At 32.6% G+C, this 12,856-nt stretch overlaps 5 protein-coding genes across 10 annotated transcripts; 2 read left to right on the forward strand and 3 right to left on the reverse strand.

Annotated features, from left to right (window-relative positions):
* Nucleotides 1-377: 377 nt before the first annotated feature.
* LOC112466920 (E3 ubiquitin-protein ligase RNF25-like) lies at nucleotides 378-3,082 on the reverse strand (the record flags this gene model as incomplete). Its single annotated transcript, XM_025035277.1, has 3 exons — nucleotides 2,490-3,082; nucleotides 1,823-1,894; nucleotides 378-618 (listed from the first exon to the last, which is right to left on the reverse strand). Coding segments are annotated over exons 1-3 (339 nt in total), but the record flags the coding sequence as incomplete, so codon positions are not given.
* A 109-nt stretch (nucleotides 3,083-3,191) lies between these two features.
* LOC112466883 lies at nucleotides 3,192-7,584 on the forward strand. Of its 4 annotated transcripts, none has more exons than XM_025035246.1 (5): nucleotides 3,192-3,321; nucleotides 3,427-3,503; nucleotides 5,431-5,525; nucleotides 6,446-6,667; nucleotides 7,114-7,584. In XM_025035246.1, the coding sequence occupies exons 2-5, from the start codon at nucleotides 3,489-3,491 to the stop codon at nucleotides 7,454-7,456; spliced, it is 675 nt and encodes a 224-aa protein (XP_024891014.1). In that variant the 5' UTR covers nucleotides 3,192-3,321; nucleotides 3,427-3,488; the 3' UTR covers nucleotides 7,457-7,584. The 4 variants fall into 4 exon arrangements, with proteins under 4 accessions (XP_024891014.1, XP_024891001.1, XP_024891007.1 ...); XM_025035233.1 differs by lacking the exon at nucleotides 3,192-3,321 and adding an exon at nucleotides 5,244-5,328 and having other exon boundaries at nucleotides 3,445-3,503; XM_025035239.1 differs by lacking the exons at nucleotides 3,192-3,321; nucleotides 3,427-3,503 and adding exons at nucleotides 5,056-5,164; nucleotides 5,244-5,328.
* LOC112466873 (radial spoke head 1 homolog) lies at nucleotides 3,749-4,936 on the reverse strand. Its single transcript, XM_025035218.1, has 3 exons — nucleotides 4,637-4,936; nucleotides 4,244-4,541; nucleotides 3,749-4,018 (listed from the first exon to the last, which is right to left on the reverse strand). The coding sequence occupies exons 1-3, from the start codon at nucleotides 4,921-4,923 to the stop codon at nucleotides 3,824-3,826; spliced, it is 780 nt and encodes a 259-aa protein (XP_024890986.1). The 5' UTR covers nucleotides 4,924-4,936; the 3' UTR covers nucleotides 3,749-3,823.
* A 429-nt stretch (nucleotides 7,585-8,013) lies between the features above and the next one.
* On the reverse strand, nucleotides 8,014-9,736 carry LOC112466906. 2 transcript variants are annotated; one of them, XM_025035256.1, is made up of 3 exons: nucleotides 9,650-9,736; nucleotides 8,446-8,572; nucleotides 8,014-8,301 (listed from the first exon to the last, which is right to left on the reverse strand). In XM_025035256.1, exons 2-3 carry the CDS (start codon nucleotides 8,568-8,570, stop codon nucleotides 8,106-8,108), a joined length of 321 nt encoding a protein of 106 aa, XP_024891024.1. In that variant the 5' UTR covers nucleotides 8,571-8,572; nucleotides 9,650-9,736; the 3' UTR covers nucleotides 8,014-8,105. The 2 variants fall into 2 exon arrangements, with proteins under 2 accessions (XP_024891024.1, XP_024891032.1); XM_025035264.1 differs by having other exon boundaries at nucleotides 8,446-8,576; nucleotides 9,652-9,674.
* Nucleotides 9,737-10,089: 353 nt separating this feature from the next.
* LOC112466860 lies at nucleotides 10,090-12,388 on the forward strand. Of its 2 annotated transcripts, XM_025035203.1 has the most exons (4): nucleotides 10,090-10,172; nucleotides 10,788-10,866; nucleotides 10,935-11,175; nucleotides 11,356-12,388. In XM_025035203.1, exons 3-4 carry the CDS (start codon nucleotides 11,033-11,035, stop codon nucleotides 12,125-12,127), a joined length of 915 nt encoding a protein of 304 aa, XP_024890971.1. In that variant the 5' UTR covers nucleotides 10,090-10,172; nucleotides 10,788-10,866; nucleotides 10,935-11,032; the 3' UTR covers nucleotides 12,128-12,388. The 2 variants fall into 2 exon arrangements, with proteins under 2 accessions (XP_024890971.1, XP_024890977.1); XM_025035209.1 differs by lacking the exon at nucleotides 10,090-10,172 and having other exon boundaries at nucleotides 10,730-10,866.
* The last annotated feature ends 468 nt before the right edge of the window (nucleotides 12,389-12,856 follow it).

Below are 12,856 nucleotides of genomic sequence, written 5' to 3' on the forward strand. Positions count from 1 at the left end.
ACCGAGTATAAAAAATGTTTCGAGGATTGGATCAAGCGCTGGCATAACTGCGTTGCAGTCGATGGGGGGTACTTCGAAGGGGACAATATTAATATTGATGAATAAACTTGTATTTTGCATTTTCTAAATAAATTCCGGGAACTTTTTGATCAAGGTAGTATATAATAAGAAAGAGTAGCTCATAAGAATATGAGCTTATTGTAGTTTGACAATGTTATCCGTTTCAGAAATAATAAATTAATACATATGTATAAACACGAACATAAATTATGTGAATTCTAGACACTAACAGATGAATCCGTTATCATTTTTCTACAAAGTGGTTATAAAAAAGAGTAAAATCATTTTAAAAAAGAAATTGAAGAATAAGTCCTTACCTCAATTAATTCGAACATGACTGGCTGACCTATGAAATCCTTGCATTTGGCCTCAGCATCGGATTGCATCAGCTTTACCGTATCCTCGTCCAATCCTCTTGGGTTTCTCAGATTGATAGTCGGCGAGACGTCGGGATAACCCGAGGGTAATCGTACAATCAATGTGACACAAACATATTGTGATTGCGAATCCTCGCCGGTTGATGGAAACAGTATCGTCTCGATACATTCTGGCTCGCCTCTAGATAGACATAATTAAAAACAAGTCAGAAAAAAGTCCGATAAAATTGTAAATTATCTAGTTAACCGTGTGAGTTTGAAACCAGCCGGATATTTAATGTAGCAAAATTATAATTAACATATTGTATGCTGACACCGCCATACAACAGGATTAATCATGCGTTTGAGACAGGATGCCTAATTAAATTAATTTTTGCTTCCAATTCCACGCACAGAATGTGATAATATAGACAGGCTTTCAATAAATATGAAAAAACAGAAATCAACATAAATTTCTGGCTTCGTAAAACAATTTAAGTACGCTTTACGAAGTTGGCTCAGCTAGTAAAGAAACAAAGCTCGATTTATAACTGAAAAAATATTATATACATAACAAAAATATTAATTATCCAAGTTTTTATCTTGTACGTTTAGTATTGTTAAACTTTTGTTTTATATGTCTAGTATTGTTAAACCTTTAACTATTAGCTAATAAATATATGTTACATATTTAATAAGAAATTTTCTATCAAATTTTTACCAAATTTTTATTCTTCGTAGGCAAAGAAAAAAATCTTTGACACTCGAGCTTAAATTAATCTGTGCTGCATACAATGCGTTAATTTAAATATATCAAATGCTGTATTTCTATTCTAATTTGAATTATTTTAGATGTTTTAATTACATTAAACAAATTAAATGTTGTAAGCTATAAAATATTAATATTTTTATATTAAAATATATGTGAGAAAGTAACAAATACATAATAATAAAATACAAGAGTTGTTTAATTAAAATATATAAAAATTTATATGTACGTTTCTCTCTCTGTATAAAACAACGGTTATTTAGAAAAGTAAGATGATTAAAAAGATATCTATTATTAATGGATAGAAATTCCTTACAATCTTATAACAAATATAACCAATATACTATAATAATCATTGCACTTTCTTATGGGGGCAGTTTTCACTTTTTCAGTTCTTACATATACACTAATATTTTAGCAATATTATCAGGAATAAAAATATACTCTCCAATATACAAACTCGGTATTCACCTATGTAGAAAAGTATGATTCTGTCGGAAAGAGTAACTTCTTTTTCTGGCAAAATTGCATTCAAATGATACTTTCTTACTTCTTTTGACATAGAAAATCATATTATGCGTTCCATGTACGTGAAAATTCTGGGGTATCCTGTAAATATATATATATATATATATACCTATCATTTTCCTTGATGTTGAGCTCGTTATCCAATAGAATTGCTTTCAATGCCTCGATCTCATCAGTCACCCTGCAAAAATCATTGTAAATATTAAAACAACCGTACTTGAATACAGCCTTACTAACTTAGAATAACTGAACTAATTGATTAAACTCTATTCTTACAATTAAATATATAGAAGCTCGAGAAGAAATAAAACATGTCACTTTGGATTTGTAAAAAACATACGTTCAATAACATGCATCTTTAGAGTCTTTAGACCAATAAAAAATTAACAGATGTTTCCATCTCTTTCTTTCTTACGTACAATATTTCAATTTGCGTTTCGCAGTATCGTTCAAATGGAATAAACGTTATCGAGACAATTCTGACAAAAGGATGGCAATAAATATAGAATAATTATGTTAATGGTGATGAGTTCGCGAAAACATATGTCGCAAATCGCGACAAAGCGAGACGGGTAAACGAAATCGTCAGGTGATACATATTGCACGTAGACTGAAGAAAAAGAAAGAAATCGATAGAACACTCGGAGGCCCCGAGAATAATATTTCAGGGGGGCCCGAAAGCGACTTTACTCGATCGAAGTAACGTCGCGAATTCCGAGGGGGGAGCCGATAGTCAGGCTCGCATTAAATTATCGACGACCGTCAACGATAGTTACCGTTCGTCCACCATCGCGTCCGACATCGTGATTCCTCGTCGGTCGAACGTCGCCGAGAAGCCGTGTCTGCCTAGCCCCGTGGAGGGTGATTTCTCACGCGAATAAACGCCGCTTTTTGCTTCTCTCGCACACACTACGCGACGACCGCGAAAGCGTCTAGTGCGCGTCGATATTGAAATCCTTCTGCTAGCAGTGCTAGCACAGCCGAGCGCGAGCGGGATCCGATTGGCACCATTGGCTCGCACGTCCGCCAATCGCCGCTCATCGACGGCGGGCAGCGGCGGGCGCGTTCATTGGTTCAGCGTCGCGCTTGTCCACAACGAATCAGGAAATTGTCTAAACTCAAGCCGGCTCTACAATACGTCGCAAACGATATGGCAAAACTGCTACCTAGTTGAAAAGGGTTATTATTGCTGATTGCCAGTTAATTATTTTGGCTGTCGCCAAAAAAGTTAAAAGTTTGTCTGTCGTCGTCAACTCTCTTTTGACAATCGCGTTTGACAAGCGTAACGTGGAAAACGTATAATTTACCTGCGTTTTAAAACTCTACTCCGTTACAGAGTGTTTACAGAGTAGTGAGGGAGAGAGTAAAGTCGGAGTAAGTTACGAGGCATCAAATTTTTATTCTCTATTAAACAATACTAATTTCTTTCTCTTTTAGGTTAAATTATACAAATTGAAACTTCCAAAATGTTAAAATTCTATAATGTAAAAATTTCAAGAAGCTATAAAACTAAAAAAAGGAAAATTAAAAATAAAAACTCCCAGGATTCGGATTAATTAATGAGGCGCTCAATAAACCGCCAAATGAGATACTACACACATATAAAATGTACGTATAATCATGTGGAAGCATAAATTATACCGTCCTGTTCTAATATAGCAAAGTTAAATTACACATATATATATGCATTGAGTTCTCCCTTTTTTTTTCTAGCGGCCGACCATACTCGCTAGGAGAAAAAGGTTCTCTCTCTCTTGTACTTGTAGAGAGGAAAAATGTTCGGTGCGGATGTAAGTAATTATATTCACTCGAACTGGAATTTTTGCTCTCAAACAAAACTTTACAAGAAATCGATATATATACATACTGCAATGATTATTGAAGAATTTTTATTATAAACAAAAAATTTAGACATATAACATAACTTAAACCATAATTTTATTTTTCTTTTTACTATTTTTATTATTTATCTATATTTTATACGCATGATATGTTTCAAGTGCATTACGGTACCTCAGTCGTCATAATTCCAATTAGATAATAATATAGGAAATCAAATTTATGTCTCAAGATAAATTAATAATATTAAATACTGTGACATGACAAATATTTATGTGCCAACATTTAACCCCTTTCCATGCATGTGGCCCATGCACCACTGACCGACGTACATGCGATTGTTTTCTCTGTTCACCAAGATACCTTTGCCATGTCGAAGACCATCTACAAAGTTACCTTCGTACCAACAATTATCGTTCCACTTCAAGATACCTTTCCCTTGAATTTTATTATGCTCGAATTGACCCTGCATAATTTTTCTCATTTATTTTTACTAATTTAGACGTAATATTTTACAGAGTAAAAAAATTATATCGATTTAATTTAAAAATTTTGCCGTTACATTAAAAAAAATTTAAAATATATTTCTTAAATAATATTTGTGTGTTATATATACTTGCTATATAATTATGCATATTTTTTTCACTTACATTACATATATTAATTATGATTTATATATTTTGATTAATACCTTATATTGAACGCCATTATCCCATACATACGTTCCATCGCCTTCCATCATTTTCCTACTGACGCGACCGCAATAAGAATTATTATTGTAAAACTTTATGTCGGCAAATTCATCCGGCATTGAAAGCTTCCACGATGGGACGGATATTGATTTATCTTTTTCTTTCTCTTCATCTTCGATAAACGAATAATCATTTTTGTTATGATGACCTATTTCGTCCTTTTCCTCTATAGTTTCAGCATCGTCCTGATCATATTTCTTTGTAAACCGTTCCCGACGCAAGAAATATCCATCCCATCTATATTGATCAAATTAAATTGATAATATAATAACAATAATTTAATAATAAATTAATAATATAATAATAATTTTTAAAATATAGAGTTAGTTTACTTAGCTACAAAAGCTGGAAGTATATTGTTGTATAATGAGTAGATGAATTCTTCTTTAGCCGTATATTTGCGGCGTTTTTCAGCCAATATATCCTCAAATGGTAATTCCTCGTCTGTAGTTTTCTCAGTTTCTATCGAGACTACATCTTCCTCATCATGTACATCTTCTTTATGCTCATCATCTTCCGTTTCGTCAGAAAGAGCTAAAGGTTCTGTCTTTTTTCTACACTTGCGTAAAATTTCTTCCTGTAGCGCTTGCATATCTAATTCTCTGACTTTGTATTCCATGTTATTATTTATATGTCTATGCAATTAATGATAATATTTGATATTTATTGTATATATATGTGTGCGTGAGAGTGTGTATGTACTATTAACTATATAATTTATCTTTATCTAATAATAATAGCATAAATTGGATCTTATTGCTTTTTGCATTAAAAAATTGAAAAACAAAAGAGAAATACATGGAAAATATCTGTGTTATAATACTATATTCACGTGATAGTATAAAATGACGTAATAGAAAGTAGGTTGTGCTATTACGCTTTTATAGATATTTAATGAGTATCGATTAATAAACTCTTTCTGCTTTTGTACTTCTATAGTCAAAAGCTTTCTACATTTAATTTACGAGAAGGAAATACACATATACACGTAAAATACAAAATGCTGAAGAAAAGAAAAATAAACGTAAGGCTATATCGATTTACACACATATGTTTTAGATATAAATTATATTTATTTTAGATAGAAAGTTTTCCTAAATATTTTCCTAAATCTTTTTTATTACAGACTATTGCATCTTATAATGATGAAGACGAAAATATTGGACCTATCATATTTCATATTCCAGCAGTGTATAGCGATAAAGTCAAAATCCACGATTGGTTAGTACTGCGATCTACGTTTATTTAATAGAATAAATCGAAAACGCAATAAATATTCAATAATTAAAACATTTGTTGATACTTCAAAGACGTTATATGTGCCAAGTATTTTGTGCTTGATTATTTATTTAACAATACTTTATTTAGTTGAAATATTTAAGATTTAATTCTTAACAATATTGAACATTAAACCATGTAAATATTAATATAAATAGTTACATTATTTAATGTTTATTGTAGAAAGATTTTGACTTTTTTTATACATTTCTTTTCTATATAATATTCTTAACTCTTATTCTGTAACAAAAAACTTTCACGTACGAGAATCTGTTTTCCCGTTTCAATCTTTTACTATACATATATTCATTTTATAAATAATGATGTATGTGCTGTTATTGCATAGATAAATCGTGAAAGAATTGTATACACGCAAGCATATCACATACATTTATATAAGGAAATGTGGGGGAGTAGTTACCGTGGAGAAAACTGTTGTTAATCTTAGCAACGTATATAGTATCGTGCTTTATTTCACCTTATTGCACCTTAAAAGTATCAAAGAATATTCACGTTTTTGTATTACGTATCATTCTTTGACATAGAGTGCAAGCAATCGTGTAATATTTTATTAATTAGTATGCTGTTAATTATTATTTAAAAGATATAACTTTGCATCAAGATAAATCTTTATTGTTGTCGAAAGAAATAGAAAAAGTGAGTAATATACTTATATTTCTTTTTTACTCCCGTTATTCAATTAAAAATGAAGTGATAATTGTTTCTAAGGATAAAAGTAAAGTAAATTCTATTAGTACTAAATACTATTAGTAAGTTGAATTCAGGTCGATAATATAAAACTGGTACATTTAAATGAAATTCAAGATTTGTTTCTGAACGATTTCGCTTGATCTAATTAACAGGCAAATGAAAATCTTATCGGAGCCTAGAGACAATGCGGACATATTTCCACCGACCGGGAATCTACACAAGTCCTCGTATCGGAGACTCGGTCCGGAGGACGAAGTCACTGGAATTTCGGAGACACGTGCCATGCAGTCGCAAATTAAACTAAAAGACGAGTACAAGCCAGTTACTTATCCACGACGTAGTTTACTCACGATGCAGTCGCTCGCTTCGGCGGAGTACGTATTTCTCACTTATATCCCAAAAATATCCCAGGCAAACTGTACCTATAAAAAAAAAATTATTCTGTAAAAATAAAATTTTTATTTTCGGAATCGAGAAAAGTTAATATAATAATTTAGAATTTTTCAATTTGTCTTTTTATCTTTTCGACATAAAGAAACCGCAAAATCTCCCTGTTCTTAATATCATTTTTTATTTTTATTTTATTATTTAATATTAAATTATTAGTTATATTATCAATATTAATTGTAAGATTATTGTTATTATACCAATATTAGAATATAACAATTTGTTAAAAAATTGTGTATACCTACACTTAATATGTAACAAATGTTATATATTTTGAAAGAGGTATAAGATTATATTTTTAAATAATTAATTAACACAAATTTTTCGATCAAGTTTTGATGTACCTCCAAGGTGATAATTCAATGTTTTTTAGAAAAGATTACGAGGAAAAGGTATTAAAATTAACGGACATCCTTCTGGATCCCATGGTCATTTGTCAGATGAATTATCGCACCACCACGAACAGCGATTATCGGTCACCTCATCCTCCGAAACCGAGACCACCACCATCACCACCACTACCGGAGCCGTGGTTGCTAAATCGACGCACCATTGGCTACAATCTTCAAGATTTGGAAAATCGTTGCGGGTACCACACGTTTTTAGACGATAATATGGATCTTCATCAAAGAATAGCAGAGCTGAAAATGCAAAGGGGAAAACTGTATGAGATTCTATTAAATAATAAAAACCAGCAAAATCCTATTAACGATTGAAAAGTTACATATATATATTTTTGCTTTATAAAATAGATTATTTATGCGAGCACTAAAGTAAAAGGAGAAATTATTTATTACAAAATTATTTGAAGTGTTAGATAAATCTAACAATAAGTTGGAATATTTTAAATAAATTGGGGATAATAAGAACAATATGTAAAATTATCCTTTTATTCATAAAAATAAGATATGTAAGAAGTATATAACAGAACATTTCTTTGGCGAGTAGGAGTTGATTTTATTTACACTTCATTGTGTTTCAGTTTCAATATATTTTAATACATAAAAGATGTTACAATTTTTGTCAGATTTTTTCATAATGTTCGTTTAATTCTTTCCAAGGCATTTTTATAAAGTTGATCTATTTTTACAGTAAATAAAAACGTTGTGTTGTAATTTCCTAAGGAAATATAATGGCAAAGCTACAAAATTAAATCCGAGGTTAATATTAGATTACCAGCGTACTTTTGAAAAGCGCAGATTAATTCGCGCGGCATAAAGACCGATGATGGAGAAGGTAGAGGAGAACTTCCAAGAATAACGAGACATGATCGTAATAGCTGCAATGTAAAATATATTCTATCTACATCTAGCACGAGTGAACGATCACGATCTACGACGTAGAGAAATCCGGAATGATAGCGTTTTACTCGATATTTCTGCCAAATCGCAAATATCGACCGTACGGATGCCCGTACTCTTCGTCGTCGCCGTTGGACCGCTTGCCGAATCTCAGGTGACCGTAATCGTCCAGCTGCTGGCGCTTGCTGAGTCGCAAATTGTCCTCGTCTTCACCGACGAGATCTTCCACGAGGTCCTTCATGAGGCCTTCCACGGCGTATCTGCGGCATAGCCACGCCAGAATATCACTGTTAATTTCTCAATAATAGTGTGGAATTACAACGCGCGATATCTCATTTTATCATCCATTTTTTCTAGCTTTATTTTGTACATATGTACTTGCTTATACATAGCACGGCAATTACCCGCGGATATGTGGATGCTTTCCTAAATTGCGATGGACGCCAGTGATTAATCCAGGAGCTGCTTCACATCTTCCGCAGAACAACATGATCGCGATCATGCAGGACAGCGCAAGAGTTGGATTCATATCTGTAATCATAAATTCATCAATTTTTTGTCTTCTAGCAAATCTTTGTTAAACGTGCAGACACATAGATCGTTGCTGAATGTAGGATATCTATTTTTTCTTGTAACAGCAGTAATGATAGTTGCATAATGATGTGTTCTTCATTTATTATGAAATTCATCGAATTAAATTCATGAAACTGAAGCACAAGTACTTTCAAACGCTACAAGTCAAACTATTTGATTTTTATATCCTAAAATCTATTAGTTTTAATTAGTTCATTTTATTATAATTGTCGATCAAAATATTACTAATGCACAGCAGAAATTTGGAAATATGTAAATACGTTCTTTTTTCATTAAAGAAACATATATTTTATATTATACTTCACAATATATCAACATACATCAGTGTTATTAAAAATAATAAAACACAAAAATTTGTTATTAAAGATAATAAAGTGTACTTAGATATACAAACGCAGTTACTTGCACAATGATTAAATATATTCGTGATTGTATACAGATACACAAATGATGATTACAGATAATAAATAAAACTAATATTTCTATACTTTGATATTGAATATCTTGACTAAAGTTTTTCTTGTGCTTGTCTATCAGAAAGTACTCAAGAAGTTTAAATCTCATTCGGGCATTTATAAAATAAATATGCAATTCATAAATATAAATAATATTTTTGATAAAGAAAAATGATTTCTAAATTAGTGAAAAAAGCTAAGATTAGTGGGCCATTTATTTTATGTTTTAGAACATTATATACTTTAAAACCTTCTCACATTTAATATTATATACACAGTCTACTTTACTGTTTGACTTGACACGACCGTATCTGTCGATAACAGAAAATTGATTAAAAATAAGTAAACACGAAGAAAGAAAGATTCGATAATGTTGTTAACTTTTTAAAAATATAGATAATACGTGTTAACGATCGAACGAACTATAACGAAGCTTGTACGAGAGATATAACAGCAAATGGCTCGATGAACTTATCCGCGAAAATAATCTACGAGAAAGTTGCGGATATGTGATAAGACGTTTAGTGAGATATTTAGTGTTTTCGAAACATCCGCTTACCTGCGTGTTACCGGATGTCGGGGAAATCGGCCGATGGAGTGTACGATAAGCGGAGCGGTGGCTTTTATATACGACTTCGTTCATCCTTCCCCCTCCTGGGGGCTGGAAAAATCGCGCGGGGGTGAAAAACGCGCGGGGGATGGCGTTGAATTTTAATTCACGTAACGCCGCGCGAGTACTGATAAACAATTTTCTTCCGTCTCTCTGGCGAGCCACTTCCGCCATCGACCACTCAATATTCCGCGATGTTACGCGTCGATGATTGGCAGGGCACCGGGTAAACGCATTACCGATGTCACGTCTTGGCTTTTCTATTTCCTTTCTGCGGCGCTCGTAAGAAAAATCAGTCGTTAAAATCCTCTTCAGCGAGAGGAAGTGTGGGCAGCACCCGCTGATAAATAACGACGCGAACAAGCGTACCCTTCTGTCGGCCGCGAGTTATTTTTACTTAGCTGCCGATTGTCTGATTAAAAAAAAAATAAATACTGACGAGAAGAGTGAGTGCAATTGTCCAAGATATTACGTAAGACAAAACGTTTCAATACAAAAGTTTTAATTATCGTTGCACGCAATAAACAATTTTAAAAATATAATTTAACAAATTAGAATTAAAATAATTAATTTAAAAAAAGAACTGTTTTGTTTCTATCTCTCTCATTACTTTCTAATTACAGATTTACTGATATATTTTTCTTAAAAAAATATAGCGTAGCTGAGAGCTTGAAATTAAAATTCTATAAAAGTAAAGTGCAAAATAAATTGAGGAACATGGGGTGTCTTCATTATTTATTTGGTCTTTTAAAGCTTCACTTACAAAAAATCTTTGTAATCTTTTTCCTTAAAAGGATTTACTTTTAATTCTATAGAACAAATAAAGAATGTATAAAAAGCTTTTAACAAAATAACTTTCTAAATAAATAATAAAACCTCTTTCTTATTTTTTACTTTCCAACTAACTTTAATACTATTTTATTGCATTCTCAGTTGTGATTAATTTTTATATTTTATTTTTATCCTCACAAATTGAAATATTTGCTATATAATTGCTTACCAAAACTGTAATAAAACATAAATATAAGTTTATTTTATCAAATTTGTGTCAAGATGGTATACTAATTTTTCGCGATGTGTTTTCAAGCGATGTGATTAGCGTGGTGAAAACGTTGCACGATCATGCGAGGTCACGGCCACTATCATCAACGGCTTCCGCGTTTGAGGTGCTTCCTGCGAGTCTTATAAATTGATCCCCGCGCGGTTTACCCATCGCACCGAATAACTTTTACAGTTGTAGAACTACTGACTGTCTGTTCGGGCATCAAATAGCAACTCCTACACGAATAATTGTGTATAGCTCTTCCAATTCTCATTCTCGTTTACATCAGAATGACTACCATGGCGGAGAACAGGGAGACGATGGTTCAAAAAGGTCTGTCGGAGTGGTGGAGCGAGGAAACGGAGTACGTTTTCCAGAGGATTGAGAGATGGGCGGCCTTTGCACGTGGTTACAATCGTCTTCGGTCGCAAAGGTGAGAAAGAGAGACCAGACGGAAAACTATGTCCTTTAAATCTCTCCCTGAAATAAATATGCAAATTTTGTCTTTAATTTGACTACACCTCCTGTCCTTCTTTAATATAATGCATGAACAACTATGTACAAACAATACGTACAAAAAGAGACGTTTTTAATTTAAACAAAAATAAATCAGGTGGTTCAAGAATCGGCAAACGATCCAAGAATCCTGGGGCGTGTCTGCCGACGAAACGCCACCGCGATTTCACAGTCTCAAACGATCGAAATGGAAATCGGGTTCGGAGGAGATCAAGATTAATTGCTGCGGCACCTTCAATTACCAGTCAAGCGGTAAGCTGGATAGCAACTGCCTAGAAACATACCGGTACGACCATAGCATCTACTTCAAGACTATCGGTGATATCAGAAACGACAAGAGGGACCAAAATGAGAATCAGGACAGTGCGTCCATCAGCAGCGAGGAGCAGGTTGAGTGGGACGTCAACTCGCTCAACGATTCGATTTCTAACAAATTATTCTCCGAAGAGACTAACAATATCTCAGATACTGTTGCTGAACGGGAAGACAACAGAAGGACGCAAAATGCCTGGCCAATCGTGGATCTATCTAAACTTGACTTGAATCTAATAGATAACCGAGGAAGAGACGAGTGGCATTCTCGTTCTACTGATGAAGATAATCGTGGAAAAGATGGGAGACAGACGGAGAACAACAACGTGATATTTTTGGATAATTTAAAAGATAAGGTGAATAAGGAGGATCAGGAAAACCGGTCAAAAGGTCAGGAGAGACCGAACAGGTTTCACTCGTTCCGAAAAACTAAACGATCATCCAAGAACCTGCGGCAATCGTCAGTCATCGGCGAAAACAATGTCATTTGGCCGGGAGTTCTTTTGAATTACACCAACAACTTCGACGTTGCCAGCAACCCTCCGAAGGATCAATAAAATTAGTTGAGCGGACAAATTTGTGCATAAATGCGTAAGCGTTTTGATCAATGAATCGCCTAATTTTATAAAATATAATGGCAACTTATATTGATGTGCTTTATATCGATTAAAATAGATGTGTTTATTTTCTAATACCAAAGTAAAATATGTACGTGTTTTCTTTATGTTCTTTCTACTAATTTTATCTCTGCAAAAAATTTTTTTCTTCAATATTCTTCTATATCCGATATTTTTTGTGAAAGGAGGAACATAATACATATTAAGTATAATTATTATATATATATAATATTAGGTTGTTACAAATAAAATAGCGATATTTCATTTTTCATTTAAAACGTTTATATTACAAACTTAATACATACTTTCTTGATCAAAATATGATACTAAATAGATGCAGTGTGTTATTGTTTCACGACAATGCTCGACCACACAATACATTATAAAACAGACTGTAAAAAAATTAGCAGATATGACGTATGAAGTTCTTCAGTATTTTCCTTATTCTCTTGATTTGTCATCCACAGATTATCATTTATTCAAAACGACTTTTTAAAAGGAAAAATGTTTGATTAACTTATAATAATATCCTCTTTTAATAAAATAAAAAATATAACAAAATATATTGATAGAATAGAAACGATGTGTGTTATATATTATCACAATTTTTATTTTTTGTAAAAAAAAAACAATGCAAAAGATGTTTTTCTAATTATTTTCCAATTATTA

This window comes from Temnothorax curvispinosus, unplaced genomic scaffold, assembly GCF_003070985.1.
Source record: "Temnothorax curvispinosus isolate PA1 unplaced genomic scaffold, ASM307098v1 QBEX01001622.1, whole genome shotgun sequence".
Taxonomy (NCBI): Eukaryota; Metazoa; Arthropoda; class Insecta; order Hymenoptera; family Formicidae; genus Temnothorax; species Temnothorax curvispinosus.